The sequence below is a fragment of the Oncorhynchus gorbuscha genome, linkage group LG05 (genome assembly GCF_021184085.1).
Source record: "Oncorhynchus gorbuscha isolate QuinsamMale2020 ecotype Even-year linkage group LG05, OgorEven_v1.0, whole genome shotgun sequence".
In the NCBI taxonomy this organism is placed as follows: domain Eukaryota; kingdom Metazoa; phylum Chordata; class Actinopteri; order Salmoniformes; family Salmonidae; genus Oncorhynchus; species Oncorhynchus gorbuscha.
Genome location: NC_060177.1, coordinates 44,960,196 through 44,982,988, shown reverse-complemented (window position 1 = coordinate 44,982,988; position 22,793 = coordinate 44,960,196). Strand labels below are relative to the sequence as shown.

Sequence of the window (22,793 nt, the reverse complement as noted above, 5' to 3'; positions counted from 1 at the left end):
AGATTTGTGACCTGTTGCCACGAGAAAAGGGCAACCAGTGAAGAACAAACACCATTGTAAATACAACCCATATTTATGCTTATTCATTTTATCTTGTGTCATTTAACTATTTGTACATTGTATATATATATATATATAATATGACATTTGTAATGTCTTTACTGTTTTTAAACTTCTGTATGTGTAATGTTTACTGTTAATTTGTTGTTTTTCACTTTATATATTCACTTTGTATGTTGTCTACCTCACTTGCTTTGGCAATGTTAACACATGTTTCCCATGCCAATAAAGCCCTTGAATTGAATTGAATTGAGAGGAGTGGCTTCTAAAGATTCTAAAAGCTTCCCATTGTGACATCACTTCCAACTGACATTCAATTACATAACTTCTGATTACACATTTAACTACTGACCACATCCACATAACTACTGACCACATCAGTATCCATGTAATTGCACAATTACATAACCACACAACTTCTGACCAAACAACTACTGAACCACAACATTACTGAACCACATTACACAACTCAAACACAAAATTACACAACTTCTGAATACACATCTAACTACTGACCAAATCTACTCACTTGATGGGAATTAAAAATGACATTTTTACACATCTTTCACTACCACAAATGAACGTTTAAAGAGCTTTTGCTAGCCCCACAACTTTACTTGTAAAGTTATCTAGTTGTTATTTTTCTTCCTCTGCACGCTACTCCTCCTACCCCATTTAAGCTTGAAATGCCATTCCAACTTCAAAAATGTGCGGAACTGTCTCGATCGAGTTGCTTGTATACAACTATGATATCTGTTAAACTGTTAGTCCGTTTTTTTTGTTGCCCAAATCCACTAACATGGGATTTCTCAAGATTCTAAGGCTCCCCATTGTGACATCACTTCGAACTGTCATTTTCTGTGAGTAAAATCATGCAGCTTTTGACACAAATCAGCTAATAATTCCACTTTGCAACCACAAAAAAAAGGCTTACCAGCTTCTTTTACTTCTCTGCTACTCAAATCTGGAGTTTGGACAAAAAATTATATTCAGATCAAAAAAAGTTACCACATCAACATTTCACAAACAAGTTAGACAAAAAGTATGGGTTAGGGTTATTAGTATGGGATATTCGTCTACATCTCTAGGAAGACAACAGAATACATGTCTCTCAATTTAAAGTCTGTATTTAAACCATATTCTTAGCATGTGTACATTGACATTTGTAAAACGGTAATACAGATGTTTCATATACTTCTGTGCACACACACACACAGAGGAAGGCATAAATGTTCCTTCTATTTGCAGAAGTCATTTATCAGACAAAGAGCAGTCACATTATCTGTTAAATATTCTCCTCAATCACAAAAGAAAGTATACACGAGGTGATTTATCAAAAGCAAAAGGATGAAAAAGCAAATTAAGGAAGAATTAACAATGCAATTTCCATTCCGCATATTTCCACACATTGACATCCCTTCAGAAAAGTAGCAAGGTTTGGAGCGGTAGCTTGCAAAAACAATATGAGAAACAGAAGTGGCTACACATACAAGAAGCCACTTGTGTTGTGAGACACTGGGGGTGCATTTCAATAGTGTAGAGTGGCTTCCTTTCCTCATCTCTTCATTTACAAAAATTTGAAGTAACAGGATATGTTAAAGCAACATGAAGGTTGAACATTTACATTTTTTTGTCATTTAGCAGACCTTCTTATCCGGAGCAATTTACAGGAGCAATTAGGGTTAAGTGCCTTGCTGAAGGGTACGTCGACAGATGTTTTACCTAGTCGGCTCTGGGATTCGAACCAGCGTCCTTTCGAGTTACTGGCCCAAAGCTCTTAACCACTAGGCTACCACATCAGGTTACATTCTTTCAGATCCCCAAATAAAATAAAAGGCCGATATTTAATCAGAAACACGTTGGAGCACATGACATATTTAAGCATTTACCGTGAATGCAACTTCCGCAAATTGCCGTAACATTGCCTTTAAAAAGGTGCATTGTTGACAGCACTCTATAATGTGCGTCAGATTGAATTCGAGCCTAAGACCTGGTGTAAGACAAGAGTGGATGGCACTTGATTCTTCCAGGGTAACAGGTGTGGTTCTTTGTCTATTTCTACATGAACCAAGCACAGGTCCAGCAAGGGCTGGGGGGGGAATGTTTATGTACAAGATTGTGGGTGAGTCTAAAGAAATGTAATGAATCATTCATTTGAGTTCTGTGGGTATGTCATCTCAAAAGTTACAAATAGGATATGAATTATCTAATCAACAGGCAGCGGACAGCATACATACCACAGTATGACATTCCAGTTTCAAACAAGCACCACACAATTTATTTTTCTGGCTTCTGGACACAGCGATCAAGGTTGGGGTCAATAGCATTTCAATTCAGTCAAGTCAGTAAACCCTTTCAAATTCAATTCATGAATGCAAGTAGTGGCACTTTGTTTTCAAAGAGGATCCCTCGCTTTGAGTTGAAATTGAATTAATTTACTTACCAAACTAAATTAAAATGCAACTTACCACGATGCAAACTGAGGGCAACAATACAGACCATTAACACTTATCTCAACTACCCTTTAAACCCACTACACAGGTCCTACTCACAGAGATCCTTCCTTTCTAAAAATCACAAGATAACAAATCATAAATAGTCAAGAACAGGGTGGTCTATGCATTTATATGGAGCTGTTTGAGGAACTGAATATCATTCATTAGAGTATCAATAACATTGGTACTCTATCATAGAGGAATAAGACATCTTGATGCACAGAGAGCTGCTTTGAAGTGAAACCCAGGTAAGGGGGAGTTGAGTTGACCGGTGTCTCTGACCGGTGAGTCAGAATGTTTGGGATTTATTATTTGAGGTTTTTAATCTGCTGGTTGGTGTTGTTGATCTTGAGGTCCAGCTTGTCCACTTTACCCAGCAGATTGTCCAGAGAAGTGTCCTGATTCTCAATTTCAGATTGGAGGCCCAGTCCTAGGTTCTTTAACCTTCCCAGGCCCAGGGACATCTCATCTGGAGCAGTTCAAGAAAACAGGGGTTCGTTAAAATTAGATTTTTTTTATTTTTTTTATTCTCCACAAAATGTGGAAATTTGCCTTCGGCTTCACACAAAAACAGATATACACAAATAGATGTTAACTGCTGATAAGGAGTTGGATTCTTTTGTTGTTGATCGCCATTAAAAGTTATGAATAAAATTAAGACAAATGTAATTGTTATTTCCCATCGGTCCTGGAAGGCTCTTACCTAAGTTGTTGTCCAGGGTCTGGTGGGCGGCTCTAAGCTGTCTGTTTGCAGGGTAGCCATTTTGACTAGATGAGCTGTCATCTGATGCAAATGCGTCGAAACCTACACCACACACAGGAGATGTCATTGACAGAAAATTATCCTTTTGCTTAAAGTAGCTGCCAAGTGTTCCAGATTTCTATGAAATATGACCGATTACAATATGAGGAAAATAAAGACTTAAAAATAATGCTGTCATTTACATAATAGTGATCAACAAATCACAGACGGACCTGTCTAAGCCAAAGTATGTGAGGTCACATATGAGGAAATACACTGAACAAAAATATAAAAAACGCAACAAAGTGTTGGTCCCATGTTTCATGGGCGGAAATTAAAGATCCTAGACATTTTCTATATGCACAAAAAGCTTATTTCTCCCCAAATTAATGCACAAATTTGTTTACATCCCTGTTAGTGAGGATTTCTCCTTTACCAAGATTATGCCACACCTGTCAGGTGGATGAATTTCAAGAAGTATGATCATTACACAGGACAATAAAAAGGCCACTAAAATGTGCAGTTTGTCACAACACAGATGTCTCAAGTTTTGAAGGGAGCCTGCAATTGGCAAGCTGACTGAAGGAATGTCCACCAGAGCATTTAATGTTTATTTCTCTACCATAAGCCACCTTTGTTGCTTTAGAGAATTTGGCAGTAAGATCAACTGGCCTCATAACCGGTAACAATGCAAGCCCAGGACTTCCACATCCGGCTTCTTGACCTGCGGGGTCATCTGATACCAGCCACCCGGAAAGCTGATGAAACTGTGGGTTTGCACAACTGAAGAATTTCAGCACAAACTGTCAAACCGTCTCAGGGAAGGTCATCTGCACGCTCGTTGTCCTCACCAGGGTCTTGACCGGACTGCAGTTGAACGTCGTAACGGACTTCAGTGGGCAAATGCTCACCTACCGTGGCCACTGGCAAGCTGGAGAAGTGTGCTCTTCACAGATGAAACTGTTTCAACTGCAACGGGCAGATAGCAGACAGCATGTATGGAATCCGACCATCACCCCTGGTGAGACAAAACCACGACTCGTCAGTGAAGAGCACTTTTTGCCAGTCCTGTCTGGTCCAGAGACAGTGGGCTTGTGCCCATAGGCGACGTTGTTGCCGGTGATGTCTGGTGAGGATCTGCCTTTTACAACAGGCCTACAAGCCCTCAGTCTAGCCTCTCTCAGCCTATTGCGGACAGTCTGAGCACTGATTGTGGGATTGTGTGTTCCTGATGTAACTCGGGGAGTGGTTTTTGCCATCCGGTACCTGTCCCGCAGGTGTGATGTTCGGATGTACCGATCCTGTGCAGGTGTTGTTACACGTCGTCTGCCACTGCGAGGACGATCAGCTGTCCGTCCTGTCTTCCTGTAGCGCTGTCTTCGGCATCTCACAGTACGGACATCTCCAGCCCTTATGCCACCTTGCAGCATGCCTAAGGCACATTCACGCAGATGAGCAGGGACCCTGGGCATCTTTCTTTCGGTGTTTTTCAGAATCAGTAGAAAGGCCTCTTTAGTTTCCCACATTTCCATACCTTTGACCTTAAGACACTAACAGCTTAGGCAATTAATGACTGTTCCACAGGTGCATGTTCCTTAATTGTTTATGGTTTATTGAACAAGCATGGGAAACAATGCTTAACCTGTTACTCCTACCCCCTACTTTTTCAAACATTCTGTAAAAAAATTGCGCAACATTTCCGCACCCTGCTACTCATGCCAGGAATATAGTATATGTGTATGATTAGTAAGTGTGGATAGAAAACACTCAGACGTTTATAAAACTGGTTAAATCACGGCTGTGACTATAACAGAACGTGCGTTTCATCGAAAAGCGCAGGAAAATCTGATCACTGAAAATGCGAAAATATATCCATGCGCCACTAGAACCCATTGTTGAATGTGAACCACATTAAATGGGGCCGAGGTTGCAATACCTACAGCTTCCACACGATGTCAACAGTCTTGTCATTTGCCTACGATTTGTTTCTTGGTCAAACGGGCACAAGGTAGCGCCTTTCTTCCTGTCTCCGACCGGATATTTTGGTTGAGATTTACCCGGACATTATTTCCAGACGTACAGCTATAGAATATACATCGCCTCGTGATCAATTTGATCGCTTATTAACGTTTACTAATACCTAAAGTTGCATTACAAAAGTATTTCGAAGTGTTTTGTGAAAGTTTATCGTCAACTTTTTTAATAAAAAAAAATGACGTTACGTTATAAAACGCTATTTTTTTCCTTGATTTTTTTCTTCATAGATCGATATCTAGGCTATATATGGACCGATTTAATCGAAAAAAAGACCCAATAGTGATGTTTATGGGACATCTAGGAGTGCCAACAAAGAAGATGGTCAAAGGTAATGAATGTTTTATATTTTATTTGTGCGTTTTGTGTAGCGCCGACTATGCTAATTATTTTGTTTACGTCCCCTGTGGGTCTTTTGGGGTGTTACATGCTATCAGATAATAGCTTCTCATGCTTTCGCCGAAAAGCATTTAAAAAATCTGACTTGTTGCCTGGATTCACAACGAGTGTAGCTTTAATTCAGTACCCTGCATGTGTATTTTAATGAACGTTTGAGTTTTAACGAGTGCTATTAGCATTTAGCGTAGCGCATTTGCATTTCCAGATGTCTAGATGGGACGCCTGCGTGTCGGGTAGGAGCAAGAGGTTCAGATGGTGATCAGATGGTCATGTGCGGGTAGAGATACTGGTGTGCAAAAGAGGAGAAAAGTAAATAAAATAAAAACAGTATGGGGATGAGGTAGGTGAATTGGGTGGGCTATTTACCGATGGACTTTGTACAGCTGCAGCGATCGGTTAGCTGCTCAGATAGCAGATGGTTAAAGTTGGTGAGGGAGATAAGTCTCCAACTTCAGGGATTTTTGCTATTTATTCCAGTCACAGGCAGCAGAGAACTGGAAGGCGGCCAAATGAGGTGTTGGCTTTAGAGATGATCAGTGAGATACACCTGCTGGAGTGCATGCTACGGGTGGGTGTTGACATCGTGACCAGTGAACTGAGATAAGGCGGAGCTTTAACAAGCATGGGCTTGTAAATGACCTGGAGCCAGTGGGTCTGGCGATGAATATGTAGCGAGGGTCAGCCGACTAGAGCATACAGGTCGCAGTGGTGGGTGGTATAAGGTGCTTTAGTAACAAAACGGATGGCATGGTGATAAACTGCATCCAGTTTGCTGAGTAGAGTATTGGAAGCTATTTTGTAGATGACATCGCCGAAGTCAAGGATCTGTAGGATAGTCAGTTTTACTAGGGTAAGTTTGGCGGCGTGAGTGAAGGAGGCGTTGTTTGCGAAATAGAAAGCCGATTCTAGATTTGATTTTGGATTGGAGATGTTTGATATGAGTCTGGAAGGAGAGTTCACAGTCTAGCCAGACACCTAGGTACTTATAGATGTCCACGTATTCTAGGTCGGAACCATCCAGGGTGGTGATGTTAGTCGGGCGTGCAGGTACAGGCAGCGAACGGTTCAAAAGCATGCATTTGGTTTTACTAGCATTTAAGAGCAGTTGGAGGCCACGAAAGAAGTGTTGTGTGGCATTGAAGCTCGTTTGGAGGTCAGATAGCACAGTGTCCAAGGAAGGGCCAGAAGTATACAGAATGGTGTCGTCTAGAGGTGGATCGTAGAGCGTAGAGGTGGATCAGGGAATCGCCCGCAGCAAGAGTGACATCATTGATAGAAAGTGTCGGTCCGAGAATTGAACCCTGTGGCACCCCCATGGAGTCTGCCAGAGGACCGGACAACATGCCCTCCGATTTGACACACTGAACTGAACTCTGTCTGCAAAGTAGTTGGTGAACCAGGCAAGCCAGTCATTAGAAAAACCGAGGCTACTGTGTCTGCCGATAAGAATATGATGATTGACAGAGTTGAAAGTTTGGCGAGTTCGATGAAGACGGCTGCACAGTACTGGCTTTTATCAATGGCGGTTATGATATCTATAGTACCTTGAGTGTGGCTGAGGTGCACCCGTGACCGGCTCGGAAACCAGATTGCACAGCGGAGAAGGTACGGTGGGATTCGAGAGGGTTAGTGATCTGTTTATTGACTAGGCTTTCGAAGACCTTAGATAGGCAGGGCAGGATGGATATAGGTCTGTAACAGTTTGGGTCCAGGGTGTCTCGCCCTTTGAAGAGGGGGATGACCGCGGCAGCTTTTCCAACAGGCTGGTAAATAGGGGTTGCGACAATGGCGGCGGACAGTTTCAGAAATAGAGGGTCCAGATTGTCAAGCCCAGCAGATTATTTTTTTTTGGGGGGGGGGGGCTGTTGGCTGAGGTTGGAGTAGCCAGGATGAAGGCATGGCCAGCCGTTGAGAAATGCTTGTTGAAAGTTTTCGATTATCATGGATTTATCGGGGGGTGACCATATTGCCTAACCTCAGTGCAGTGAGCAGCTGGGAGGAGGTGCTCTTGTTCTCCATGGACTTTACAGTGTCCCAAAACTTTTTGGAGTTAGAGCTACAGAGCTATCTGTGAAGTTATTTGAATTTTTACAAATTATATTTTAAAGACAGGATCCTGAAAAAGAGACTTTTATATATATATTTGCTGCCTTTAATAATTTCCCTAACCCTATTACCCCTAATTAAATATTACATTTTTATTACTCCCCCCCCCCATAAATTGAGTAAACTAATGGACAACAATACTTAGGCTTTTACTTTCAGCTTATACATACATTTCAGACATAACTAATGTAAACTACCTTGTTTATTTTTAGTCCCAGCCTTCAGCAACCCTCAACCCCTCCAATCTCTGAAGACCATCAGGTTTTGATTTCTAGCTGCCATATATTTTTCCACTGTGCTGTTTCACAAAATATTTATATTCTCATAGTTGACAGATTGTAAATTAAAGATAAACACCTTTGCTAAGAGTATTATATTATTGATCAATTGACTGACTTATCAAATTACCCAGCCATTTGCAGAGTTAACTCTAAGTCAACGTTGTATTTTCTTTGCCATTCCCAACGAATCTACATATGGGCAGTACCAAAACAGCCAAATCTGCTAACTAGCGCACACACAAACAAAAGTTTGGGTTCACTTTGAAATTCTTGTTTTTGAAAGAAAAACATTTTTGGTCCATTAAAATAACATCAAATTGATCTGAAATACAGTGTAGACATTGTTATGGGCCTCTATACATAGGTGTATAGAGGCCCATTATCAGCAACCATAACTCCTGTGTTCCAATGGCATGTTGTGTTAGCCTTTTAAACGCTAAACTTGGATTAGCTAATTGATCATTTGAAAATCCTTTTGCAATTATGTTAGCACAACTGAAAACTGTTGTCCTGATTAAAACTGTCCTTCAGCATTTGTGGGTTGAATTACAGGCTAAAAACAGCCAGAAACAAAAGGACTTTCTTCTGAAACTCGTCAGTCTATTCGGCTATTGCATGCGAGAAATTGCCAAGAAACTGAAGATCTCGTACAACGCTGTGTACTCCTCCCTTCACAGAACAGCGCAAACTGTCTCAAACCAGAATAGAAAGAGTGGGAGGCCCGGTGCACAAATGAGCAAGAGTGTGTGTGTCTAGTTTGAGAAACAGACACCTCACAAGTCCTCAACTGGCATCTTCATTAAATAGTACCCACAAAACACCAGTCTCAATGTCAACAGTGCAGAAGCGATGTCCAGTGTCTGTTCTGTTCTTTTGCCCATCCTAATCTTTTTTATTGATCAGTCTGAGATGGATTTTTCTTTGTAACTTTGCCTAGAAGGCCAGCATCCCAGCTGAGCCGTTGTTACTCCTAGACGTTTCCACTTCACAATAACATCACTTACAGTTGACCGGGGCAGCTCTAGCAGGGCAGAAATCTTACAAACTGACTTGTTGGAAAGGTAGCATCCTATGACGGTGCCACACTGAAAGTCACTGGGCTCGTCAGAAAGCTATTCTACTGCCAAATGTTTGTCCTATGGAGGTTGCATGGCGGTGTGTTCGATTTTATACACCTGTCAGCAACAGGTGTGGCTGAAATAGCCGAATGCACTAATTTGAAGGGGTGTCTACATACTTTTGTATTTATAGTGTATGTATTTTCAAAATGCATAATGCCTCCAGCTCATTGCAAAGTGATGTGTGACGTGTTTAAGCCTGCATTCAGTTACCAATGAGAAATAAAAATAGCTCTTTTGAATCTTGGCCAAAAAACAATTATATTTAGAATTATTGCAAATTGATTGGGCTTATAACAGAGGTGTCGGGCAGATTTTTCACTCAATGCCTCTTATCTGTATGCTCTGCGCATGTGACAAAAAAGATACATAGTGAATATCCACGGGCTGGTTCGATCCAGGACAGCCTGAGCATGTACCCAGCCGAGACATCAAAGACATTGGGCAAGATCGTGAAATCAAACCCGGCTTAACAGCCTTAGGTCGACTCGTTTGTGCTTGTCATATTATTAACAACCAGTTAGCAAGGCTAAACAGGCCAAAGAATAACTAACAAATTGTCGGGAACTTCACAAATCTAGTTACCAAAATTTAACACAATGTCCAGAAGGATGAGCACGCCCTCCTTATGTAAGACAGTTAAGTTGTCGTAAACCCTGATAAATAACATTGGAACACAAAATGTTTCTTAAAATTTGCAAATTGTTCTGCTAAGCTCGAGGTGAAGAGCGGGAAAATTTAAGGAACGAATCCTTGCCTCGGGTTTATCACCTGTGGAAGGCAGAGCTCCCGGTGAGGCATGGTGTTCACTGGCCTTGTCAAGCATAATTATAATATTCTTCAGTAGAGGGCTCTAGCACACAAACTCCTCATAGCTGTGTTGTACCAAGTTGACCAACTAAAAGGGAACAAGGGATGACAAAGGATATATTATTTTGTGGCTGAGGTTTGTGGCCTTACCTCCAATGTCCAACTTCCTCAGGTTGGGGTGACTGGCCTGGTACTTGCCTTCATGCTCCTTACTGTGAGACATGGCATTCTGCAATCTAACACACACACATACAGTCAGAGACTCAAGGCAGGATGATCTTTGACCAAATACTAAAGACATTACACACTTCACAGTTTAATCAGACTTGAACACAGAAAAACTAAAGACTGACAGTGTAAGAATAAGCCCTCTACCACCATCTTACACCTCTTCATTCCTCACACAAGACCTGTATGGGCAACATGGCAGAAACTATGATAGTATCACCACGGATAGCCTAAATACTCAGTCAACAAGTGGCTACTGATGGTGGAATGTTTGGGATATCCCATGAAAAGTTGTTCACTAGCATTTTATATAGCAACAGCACATGCCAGAGTAGAGATAGAGGTATAGAAATAAGCAGGGAGGGACTGGGCATTACTTGCTGCTGGCTTGGTAAACAACAGGCTCTTCTGGCAGGGACTTGGTGGTCTCAGGCTTGGCCTTAAAGTAAGTGACAAGGCCTCCCCACACACTCTTAATGCTGTTGATGTGTTTCTGGCTGGTTTTCAGGTCTTGGCCCATGTTGTCCACCATCCTCTCGGTCCTCTTCAGAGCCTCCCCCTGACGCATCAGCTCCTACGGATGGAGACAGAGAGGAAATCAGTGTTATCAAATTCACTCGGCTATATTACTCTTTACAGTGGGCCAAAAAACATGGAGAAATACATCTAACAATGCTGGACTTTGATAATACAGATGCTCCAGGGTGACTTTTCCGAGGTACAGATCAGCATCCTAGAGCTGGCCACCCGTCCAAACTGGGCAATAGGGGGAGAAGGGCCTAGTCAGGGACGTGACCAAGAACACAAATGGTCACTGACAGAGCTCCAGAGTTCCTCTGTGGAGGTGGGAGAACCTTCAAGGAGGACAACCATCTCTGCAGAACTCCACCAAAATCAGGCCTTTTTGGTAGAGTGGCCAGATAGAAGCCACTCCTCAGTAAAAGGCACACAATAGCCCACTTGGAGTTGGCCAAAGAGCACCTACATTTACATTTACATTACATTTAAGCTCTTATCCAGAGCGACTTACAAATTGGTGCATTCACCTTATGACATCCAGTGATACCTAAAGGAGTCGGACCATGAGAAACAAGATTTTCTCGTCTGATGAAACCAATATTAAACTATTTGGCCTGCAGCTGAGCTTCACGTCTGGAGGAAACCTGGCACCATCCCTACGGTGAATAATTGTGGTTGCAGCATCATGTGGGAATGTTTTTCAGCTGCATTGTGCTGAGTAAAGGGTCTGAATACTTATGTAAATGTGATATTTCAGTTATAAAAACATTTTGCAAACATTTCTAAAAACCTGTTTTTGCTTCTTCACTAAAAACAGGTATTGTGTGTAGCTTGAAATAGAATAAGGCTGTAACGTAACAAAATGTGGAAAAAGTCAGGGGGGTCTGAATACTTTCTGAATGAATAGGCTTACCTCTGCAGTCTCAGCGCCGATCTTCTCCGACTCATAGATGAGCCCCAGGGAGCGGTGGCTGCTGACCACCGCAGACTTGGCCGTACGCATCACTTCCTGTTGGAGGCATCTCTGCTTGCGCTCTGCCTCACTCACCCCCCTCTCTTGGGGGTCGTAAAATCCCCCACTTGACCAGTGCTGCTCCTCCTCATCATCATCTGCAAATGGGTTGTGGGTTCTGGGGTATGCCATCTTTTCAACAAAACAGCAGAGTTATGACAGTGGAGAGTGGACACAGCAGGCAAAGGGGGGCTTATACATGACAATTGTGTTCGTTCATCTTATGTTTACTGGGTGATTCTCATGGAACCATTAAAACACCATGGCAGTAATGATTTAAAAAATAAAAAACATTTAGTAATGTAACAAAATATCATAATGAAGATAGTGTTCTCTACCTTGCACAAAGAGTCATTTCAACATAGGATTAAATTATTTTTGTCATTACCTCAACACATCCAGCTGTCTGAATGCATGTTGTGTTGTAATTTAAACAGAGTAAAATGAAAATATTCTTGAATGTATAACTGAATATTATGGTAATATGAATAATGAAAAAATGAAGTGTCCATGACTGATGTTCTCATCCTCCGCAACATTTTTGTAGGACTGTTTTGGCAAGTCGGCTAGGAAATTTTTCCAATTTATTTACAGACAGATTATTTCACTGCATCACAATTCTAGTGGGTCAGAAGTTGACTGCCTATAAACAGCTTGGACAATTCCAGAAAATGTCATCATAGCTTTAGAAGCTTCTGATAGGCTAATTGACATCATTTAAGTCAATTGGAAGTGTACCTGTGGATGTATTTCAAGGCCTATCTTCAAACTCTGTGCCTCTTTGCTTGACATCATGGGAAAATCAAATCAGTCAAGACCTCAGGAAAAAATTAATACAAATGGGGAGCAGTATCCAAACGTTTGAAGGTAACACCTTCATCTGTACAAACAATAGTACGCAAATATAAACACCATAAGCACCACGCAGTTGTCATACCGCTCAGGAAGGAGACGAGTTCTGTCTTCTAGAAATAAACGTAATGTGGTGCGAAAAGTGCAAATAAATCCCAGAACAACAGCAAAGGACCTTGTGAAGATGCTGGAGGAAACAGGTACAAAAGTATCTATATACACAGTAAAACGAGTCCTATATCGACATAACCCGAAAGGCCGCTCAGCAAGGAAAAAGCCAATGCTCCAAAACTGCCATAAAAAGCCAGACTACGGTTTGGGGACAAATACATGGGCACATGGGGACAAATATCGTACTTTTTGGAGAAATGTCCTCTGGTCTGATAAAATTTAAATAGAACTGTTTGGCCATAATGACCATTGTTATGTTTGGAGGAAAAAGGGGATGCTTGCAAGCCGAAGGACACCATCCCAACCGTGAAGCACGGGGGTGGCAGCATCATGTTGTGGGGGTGCTTTGCTGCAGGAGGGACTGGTGCACTTCACAAAATAGATGGCATCATAAGGCAGGAAAATTATGTGGATATATTGAAGCAAAATCTCAAGACATCAGTCAGGAAGTTAACTTCTTTGTAGTAGGGGGCAGTATTGGGTAGCTTGGATGAAAAACGTGCCCAAATTAAGCTGCCTGCTACTCAGCCATAAAAGCTAGAATATGCATATAATTAGTACATTCTGATAGAAACTTCAGTGTTTTCTAAAATTGTTTGAATGATATGTGAGTATAACAGAGTATAGCAAAAACCTGAGAAAAAAACAACCAGGAAGTGGGAAATCTGAGGTTTGTAGTTTTTCAACTCAGCCCCCATTGAATATACAGTGGGATATTAGTTATGTTTCACTTCCCAAGGCTTCCACTAGATGTCAACAGTATTTACAAACTGTATTGAGGATACTCATAAGAGCGCTTTGAGTGAGTGGTCTGGCAGAGTGCCACAGCCTCGGTCTGGCGCGCTCAAGTGAAAAGGTAGCTACATTCCACTTCATTTGTACAGACAAAAGGAGTTGTCCGGTTGGAACATTAATGAAGTTTTATGTTAAAAACATCCTAAAGATTGATTACATACTTAGTTTGGCATATTTCTACGGGCTGTAACATAACTTTTTTGGAACTTTTCGTCCGACGCTCGGCGCGACCTGAACGCGCTTTTGGATTTGTTTACCAAATGCCCTAACAAAAAAAGATATTTGGACACAACTGATGGACATTATCGAACAAACAAAACATTTATGGTGGAACTGGGATTCCTGGGAGTGCATTCTGATGAAGATCAAAAGTTTTTTTGAAATCTGACACAGCGGTTGCATTAAGGAGAAGTTTATCTAAAGTTCCATGTATAATAGTCGTATCTTTATCAATGTTTATTATGAGTATTTCTGTAATTTAATGTGGCTCTCTGCACAATCACTGTATGTTTTAGAACTAGTGAAGGTGCCAATGTAAACTCAGATATTTATATAAATATTAACTTTATCAAACAAAACATACATGTATTGTGTAACATGAAGTCCTATGAGTGTCATCTGATGAAGATCATCAAAGGTTAGTGATTAATTTTCTCTCTATTTCTGCTTTTTGTGACTCCTCTCTTTGCTGGAAAAATGGCTATGTTTTTCTGTGGCTTGGTGGGACTTAACATAATCGTTTGTGGTTGTTTCGCTGTAAATCCTTTTTGAATTCAGACACTGTGGCTGGATTAACAAGAATTTAAAAATGGTGTGGAATACTTGTATGCTTGAGGAATTTTAATTATGAGATTTTTGTTGTTTTGAAATTGGCTCCCTGCACTTTCACAGTGTATTTGGCATTGATCAAATCTGCAGACAGACAGTCAAGTTCCCATTCAGTTGTCCAAACGTGGGTTGGGACAAGCATGCATTGACAGGCAAGCTGCAGAAGGACGAGCAGGCTACTATCTCTCATCGTTTATCAGTGCAACTTTGACTGCCAACTAGCTGAAAAAGTTTGAGGGTTTATCTAATGTTCCCTCGTTAGATTTTAGATCATCATGCACTGGCTAGCATTAGTTATTGATCGTGTTGATGTGAACAGGCAACTGAGGGAGAGAGCCTACCTTTTCATGGTTGTCTGATCAATAGGATTGTGAAGTTCCCAAAAGGAACTTCCAAATGGGGATCTAATAAAAGTTCCCAAATGGAAGACTCACGTAGTATTTACATTATTTTGTGGCTTTTGGCGAATGCGCTCTAAATAACAGTATGAGCAGCGTAGAAGGGGGGGGCAATGCAAATGGTCTGGGTAGCCATTTGATTAGATGTTCAGGAGTCTTATGGCTTGCGGGCAGAGAGAACAGTCTATGACTAGGGTGCCTGGAGTGACTATTTTTAGGTTGCATTAAGGAGAAGTGAATCTAAAATTCACTATATTTCTGTAAATTGATGTGGCTCTCTGCAAAAATCGCCAGATGTTTTGGAAGCAAAACATTACTGAACATAATGCGCCAATGTAAACTGAGATTTTTGGATATAAATATGCACATTATCGAACAAAACATACATGTATTGTATAACATGATGTCCTATGAGTGTCATCCGAGGAGGTTAGTGGCTGGAGAAATGGCTGTTTTTTTGACTTGGCTATGACCTAACATAATCAAATGTTGTGCTTTCGCTGTAAATCATTTTTGAAATCTCAACACGATGGGTATATTAACAAGATGTTTATCTTTCATTTGCTGTATTGGACTTGTTAATGTGTGAAAGTTACATATTTCAAAAATATATTTTTGAATTTCGCGCACTGCCTTTTCAGCAGAATGTTGTCGAGGGGGTTCCGCTAGCGAAACGCCTGCCCTAGAAAGGTTCATGTCAAGTTTCCTGAGGTAAACCCATAAGATTTATGCAGGTAGATCTTATTGCCTACATTAAAGAAAGTAGCATTATTGCGCAAAACAATGAGCTGGGAATAGAACGACTGAAGACTAGTTTGTGCTATTCCCCCGCTGCTAATTGTTTAAAAATTACAAGTCCCACATTCCACAAGCGGCACACTCCAACCATAGTAGAGTTCTTTGTGATGACGCAGTCCAATCGGAGAGAGAAAGGTGAACACCGGAAAATAGTATCGGTATAGGCTATAAGTTAACGTGCAGACATTGCTAAAAATGAAGCCCATTCAATTTTATTTTAAGTGAAAAAGAGACGAGGAGAAAGAGGAATCAGGAGAGGAAGATTCGCAAGGTTCAACTAATGAAGCCTCTTCACAAGGTTTACCTGAGGCAGCTAACGTTAGGGATGCTGAGAACAACGTTAGCGAAGCTACCATGACCCTCGCTGTCATTTCAACGTCCACTGTAGCTGGTGGAGGGAGAACATATAGATTCAATGCGAATTGGCTCAAAATGTTCCCATGGCTAGAGCTCGAAAACAACGTCATGTTCTGCAAATATTGTAGAGGGCAGAAACAGGCAAGAAACTTGTCCTTCTTGTCAGGAAACCCGCATCTGAAAAGAGATAGCGTAGCGAAACATAACATCTCGCGACGGCATATCCAGTGCAGAGATCTGTACCTGTTGAGACAGGAGAAACCATCAGGCACGGTGTCAGCAGCCTTGAGGCGGCAAGTGCTGCTGTCTGAGGAGGAGAAGAGGCAGCTGAAAATAAAGATAAACATTGCATACTTCATTGCGAAAGAAGAACCTTTCGTCAAATTTGGTCCGCTTATCAGACTCCACCACAAAAACAGAGTTGACATTAATCCCACATACGACAATGTAAAATGTGCGGAGATTATCTGTCAAATTGCTGACATAATGAGAGAGCCTGTCAGCGAAGCTGAAAGCCGCGAAGTATCTTGCCATTCTAATAGACGGAGACACTGATATATCCAACACCAAATGCGAGATTGTCTACATACGCTTGTTGGAGGATGGGAAGCCAGTCAATCTCATGGTCGGACAACAGACCCTTGAGCACTCTCATGCCATTGGTAAGTTGTTCCTCTTTATAAGCTTATTCTTGTGTAAAGTTTAATCATTATTCATAAGAGATCATTTTATTCAGTTTACTTTTGTATAATTGTTGTTTTTGTGTTGTCATTCGAGGTGTTTTGGATGTCACCAAGGACACATTTCGTGCTGTTTGCCCAGAGGAGAATCATGGATGAAGAGGTGCATCTACTTCAGGGCAGATGGTGCCTCTGAACATGGGCCACTATGGGGGAGTGATTGCCCAGCTGCAGAGAGAGAGGCACATAGGTTTGTAACTAATAAATTGTCTATGATCTAGTTTTATTTGATAGCAGAGAATGTTAAACAATACTGTGCGTGTGTGTCTGTGTGCGTGCACTAAGTGCTGGAATGGTAAATACCACAGAATTATTGTTTTCTGTTGCACAAGAGACATGGGTTGAAGGAGACTGAATTGTTTGGAAGATTCTGTTCTGACTTTCACAGACTAGATTTGGATCTCTTTTAGTCCCCAGTTGGACTAATCTTCCGAGAGTCCTTAAACATTAAAATACAATTTATAATACCAACACATTCTCACATATATACTAACATAAATATTCAATCAAAAAAATATTGATTCTTCATCTACTACAGTCCCACAACATTTCTATGTATTATAGTTAAATAGTTTTAAAATAATGTTTACATTTATATATTGAAAAGGTTTCTGGTTTGCTCAGTTAATTTATTCCATTTTTTTATTGCTCTAAATCGAAATGTTATTTTGCCTATTTCTCTTTTCTGTCTGGATAACGCATAGATAGTGGACAATCTATTCCTAGTATTTACGGAATGTCTGTCTCTTACCAACTGAATACCGTTGTGAATATAACTTGGCCGTTTTAAATGTATATGATGAAATAAAATAAGCATGTTTTTTTATTTTATATCTTGTCGATTGATGACCAACCAAGAACATTGCGCATGACTAAAACAGAAGAACCAGATCTCCATCTTAAAACAATCCTTGCTGCTTTGTTCTGTGCATTCTGCAGCCTCCTAACTTCACTTGATGCATTTCCCCAGAACACAGAAAAGTAGTCCACCCAACTCAATTAATGCTTGTGTAATTTGCTGAAGAATTCTCCCCGGTAAATATTTAGCTATCCTTCTGATTATGCATGCTGTTATAATATATATATATATATTTTTACATAGATTAGTTATCTGAGACAACCATGATAAGAAGTTGTCTAGCTGCACTCCCAATAGTTTCTGCCACTATTTCTGTCATCCAAATCGGACACCTTTGAGCTAGGAGGTCTATACACACATACCACCAATATGGATGCCTGGTGAGGCATACATTAAGGTCATCCCTCCTCTTAAAAGGTATACGATTCTGAATGTACAGTGCTACACCCCCACCATTCCTATTCCTGTCTCTTCTCAGTAGACTATATCCATGAATGTTCATTTGCCCATAATTTACAGATACATCTAAATGCGTTTCGGTCAGAGTCAAAATATGAATATTATTTATGTTGACCAAGTTAAAAACCTAATGTATTTTGATAGGAAGGCTACATACATTAACCTGAGCTATATGCAACCCTTTCCTTGTCAATTGGAGATCAATAGTGCATGTATTCATTATAGTGGAGATCACTAGAGCATGTATTTGTTGTAGTTCATGTAATGATACACTACAACTCACAAACTCAGATTTGAACATTGGATTTAAAATAGCCAGGGAGTTACCCTAGAGTCCTGATACAGTTGCCCGTTGATATAAAGTTTATCCATCACCATGGAGACTCGTTGATTCAGGCAACGCTTTTCCTTCATGATGGGATACATTGATCTCGGTGGGGAAGTGATCATTCATTCCAAAATTAGTGTTTCTGAGTTCTCTGCCCATGTTCTTTGCCATTTCCGTTTGCTTGCTTAAATTTGTCAAAACATGCAATAAAAGCCTGTGGCCTATTTCCAGAGGCCTTACCTATTCTATGGACTCTGGAGAAAGTGACATTACGCACAACATCAGTGGGCAGTTTTAGTTGAGTTTGGCCTAAAGTCTCGGACTGTGTCCTCACAGCCTCTGCTGTTGTCATTCTCCAGTAGCCCTGAAAATATTAGATTGTTCCGCATTGAGCGACATGTACATCAAGCAAAATGTCTTTAATTTGTTTGTTCTCCCTTTGCACCACCTCCACCTTCCTATGAATAGAGTCTACTATAGAGCTGTCTTTCAACATGCTAAACCCTTACACATGGCCAGAAGACCAGGCCAGCCTTCTCACCTTTGGCGATGATGGTGTGGCATACCTGATGAGGCATTTCAAGGAGCCTCTAGAGAGATGTAAGAATGTATTTGACACTGCATTGCCATATGAGACAATGTTACATTTGCATATTTGCAAACTCACTTGCTCTGTTCAATCCTGCAGATGGGGGTGCAACATAGCTGCAATCCTGGATAAGTGGCAGGGGCTGAAAATCCTGGTCAGCCACAATTTCAAGGACAAGTCCTACAGTGGCCTGTGGGAGACCATGTTGACAAAGGACCCCTACAGGCACAATTACAAGGTAGACTAACAGTCTTGAGTCCATGTATGGTATCCTATGGTTGGTTTTGATGATTTAATGAAATTGAAAGATATCATCTTTTCCCTATAACATTTGGTGCAGCTTATGCTGGTGCTGCTCATTTCAGCCACCCAGTGTGAGCAAAGCTCCTCTGCTCAGAACCGGATTAAGAATTCGTCAAGAAGCTGCCTTGGGTCTCCACCACCGAAGACCTGATGAGGATCAGCCTGGAGGGGTCTTCTCTGTCAAGGAGTTCGATCCCACTCCTGCCGTGGACTGACCTCCAAGCGTGCCGGACGGCCAACATACAAAAGCAGCTGGACAACTGATATCCTGTGTCTAGTAGGCATGTGCTGTTCCACAGGTGTGTGTCCCTTAGTACACTCACGCAGTATAAATATGTATGTAATAAATTGTTAATAAACTTTGTTACATTTTTCACTGTGCTCCTACATTTCTTTGTGTGCTCCTACATTTTTTCATTTAGGAGCACATGTACTCCTTGGGGAAAAAAAGTTAGCATAGAGCCCCGTCGGAGCTGGCTGGGTGAAAAATGCCATAAAATAATGCCCGTTTTTTTTCATGATTACTTCATAACTATGGAAAACAGCTGGGACACACGGTAATGTTATGAAACTGGGCTCCATAGCCAATGCAATGAACACATTTTTATCAACAAAAAAAGCGGTAAAAATGTTGTGTTCATCATGTCCTGACATTTAACAATGCTTTTTTTCTGATAACAAGTCCATTGCATCTGCTGTGGAGCCCCGTTTCATAATATGACCATATTTCCAAGCTGCTTGCTGTCATTTTGAAGTAAACATGAAAAAAAAGGCCTTATTTTAGGGCATTTTCACCCTGCCAGCTCATATTAGTTATATTGAACACAGTGACACCAACTGGCCTTCCGAACGTTCTATTCCAAGTTTATTGCTCTAAGTCACACCGCCTGCTTTACCATTGTTGGCACTGAGACCTGCCCACGTTGTTGGTAGTTAAATGCAAACAAAAAAATGACTCATGGAACTCTTGAGTTCATCCCATTGTTTACTACAAGGAAATACAGACATGTCTGTCTATTTTGCCAAATATCTCGCAATGTGTATATTTGGATTTTATTCAGGTCGGACTCCATTTTTATTGTGAGAATCTCCTCTTTCTAATTATGTAAATCTGGGCAGCGAGCTCGGTTGTCAACAAATGCTAGCCCCAAAATACTTTTATGCCCTTGGAACGCTGAGCTCCCCCCCCCCCCATTGTTTTCCTATGGATATGTATGCTGGTCCATTTCGCCAAATAACTCACAATGTGTATATTTAGATTTTATTAAATCAGGAGAATCTCATCTTTGTAATTATGTAAATTCGGTTGTCATCGATCACTAGACCAGAAAGTCAGAAGTCCCCTTCCCTTACTTTCTCATTACGCAGAAGTAAGCCTAGTTGACACCATTGACGTACGGATGTTTACGAGTTGTCCGACGAATAGATTGTAGTGGTAAAATAAAAAGGGATACATTTGTTCCATTTGGGCGAAATTGAATTTTAAGCGTCACACCAGTCAAAACAGCCCCTGCGAACGTTCAACGAAATTGCCATGGGCTCGCGCTAGCGTTCCAGATTAGCCAACATTCTTAAGCAGTTTTCCAGTCTATGGTGAATTTGTACTCATTCTATTGTCCAAAAAGGAAGCCAATTCTAGTGCTGTTGACCCGAAGACCATACCAAACAAAATGTTAGTAGTACGATGAAGACGTTATTTAATGTAAAATAGTAAAATGGTAGTTTCGATAGTTTATCTTCCATGGGTAAAAGTGGTTTGGAGTTAGTTACCAACTATCAACAAGTTGGTGTGACTGAATATTTTGCTTTCGTTCTGAGTTGGTGATTAAATCAAAACGGTATATTACATTTCAGCATGATAACGTTTAAAACAGATAATTACCGTTAGTTAGCTGGCTAACGTGTTAGCTAGTGTAGCTTATAACTAACGTTATAGAAGGGTGTAATGATTAGCTAGACAAAGAGTTGAAACGCAACGTTTGTAACTAAAACGACGTTCTATTGGACAAATTCAGGTAGGTCCCTCCCCATTTCGTTCAGTTTGCTTCCGTTTAAGAAACGTTTAACAGAAATGGCGTATTTCATACGCCCAAGATTACTTACCTAACAATTCAAACCTAAAAAAGCACAGCACTATTCTCATTATAACAATAAACGACAGCCAAATAAAAATAAGTTTAAACCACTTACGTTTACGATCTACACAACCTTTTGACCGTGGTCTGGTGAAATGTTGTTGTATCAGCTGATTAACAGCAAAAAAAAAAATCGGTTTCCGTTGTCTTCTTCTTTGGAGTTTAACGGCAGTTGGCATCCAATATGTTTCATTACTGCCCCCAGCTGGACTAATATAAATACATTCTACTTTACATTTATATATATATATATATCTTTATTTAACCTTTACTTAACTAGGCAATTCATTTAAGAACAAATTCATATTCACAATGACAGCCTACCGGCTAAACCCAGACGATGCTGGGCCAATTGTGCGCTGCCCTTATCGGACTTCAAATCACGGCAGGATGTGATACAGCCTGAATTCGAAACAGGGACTGTAGTGACACCTCTTACACTGAGATGCAGTGCCTTAGACCACTGAGATATATATATATATATATATATATATATATATATATATATATATATATATATATATATATATATATATATATATATATATATATATATATATGTGTGTGTGTGTTTTTCATAGTTTTGATGTCGTCACTATAAAATAAAGAAAATGCCTTGAATGAGTATGTGTCCAAACTTTTGACTGGTGAGGTATATACATTGCTCCAAAAAATAAAGGGAACACTTTAACAACACAATGTAACTCCAAGTCAATCACACTTCTGTGAAATCAAACTGTCCACTTAGGAAGAAACACTGATTGACAATAAATTTCACATGCTGTTGTGCAAATGGAATAGACAACAGGTGGAAAATATAGGCAATTAGCAAGACACCCCCAATAAAGGAATGGTTCTGCAGGTGGTGACCACAGACCACTTCTCAGTTCCTATGCTTCCTGGCTGATGTTTTGGTCACTTTTGTATGCTGGCGGTGCTTTCACTCTAGTGGTAGCATGAGACGGAGTCTACAACCCACACAAGTGGCTCAGGTAGTGCAGCTTATCCAGGATGGCACATCAATGCGAGCTGTGGCAAGAAGGTTTGCTGTGTCTGTCAGCGTAGTGTCCAGAGCATGGAGGCGCTACCAGGAGACAGGCCAGTACATCAGGAGACGTGGAGGAGGCCGTAGGAGGGCAAAAACCCAGCAGCAGGACCGCTACCTCCGCCTTTGTGCAAGGAGGAGCAGGAGCAGCACTGCCAGAGCCCTGCAAAATGACCTCCAGCAGGCCAAAATGTTTTTATTTATTTATAAATTATAGGTGGGCTATGTACAGGTGCAGTAATCTGTGAGCTGCTCTGACATTTGGTGCTTAAAGCTAGTGAGGGAGATATGTGTTTCCAGTTTCAGAGATTTTTGTAGATTGTTCCAGTCAT

At 40.8% G+C, this 22,793-nt stretch overlaps 1 protein-coding gene and 1 long non-coding RNA gene across 4 annotated transcripts; one reads left to right on the top strand and one right to left on the bottom strand.

Annotated features, from left to right (window-relative positions):
* Positions 1 to 1,169: 1,169 nt before the first annotated feature.
* On the bottom strand, positions 1,170 to 21,628 carry snap29 (synaptosome associated protein 29). Of its 3 annotated transcripts, none has more exons than XM_046349948.1 (7): positions 21,472 to 21,582; positions 16,745 to 16,911; positions 11,706 to 11,936; positions 10,651 to 10,847; positions 10,196 to 10,281; positions 3,259 to 3,360; positions 1,170 to 3,024 (listed from the first exon to the last, which is right to left on the bottom strand). In XM_046349948.1, exons 3-7 carry the CDS (start codon positions 11,934 to 11,936, stop codon positions 2,864 to 2,866), a joined length of 777 nt encoding a protein of 258 aa, XP_046205904.1. In that variant the 5' UTR covers positions 16,745 to 16,911; positions 21,472 to 21,582; the 3' UTR covers positions 1,170 to 2,863. The 3 variants fall into 3 exon arrangements, with proteins under 3 accessions (XP_046205904.1, XP_046205905.1, XP_046205903.1); XM_046349949.1 differs by lacking the exon at positions 16,745 to 16,911 and adding an exon at positions 16,247 to 16,310 and having other exon boundaries at positions 21,472 to 21,536; XM_046349947.1 differs by lacking the exon at positions 16,745 to 16,911 and having other exon boundaries at positions 21,472 to 21,628.
* Positions 16,268 to 18,989, top strand: LOC124035960. The gene is made up of 3 exons (XR_006838817.1): positions 16,268 to 16,665; positions 16,781 to 16,933; positions 18,858 to 18,989. It is a non-coding gene; the product is annotated as an uncharacterized LOC124035960 (long non-coding RNA).
* Positions 21,629 to 22,793: the final 1,165 nt, after the last annotated feature.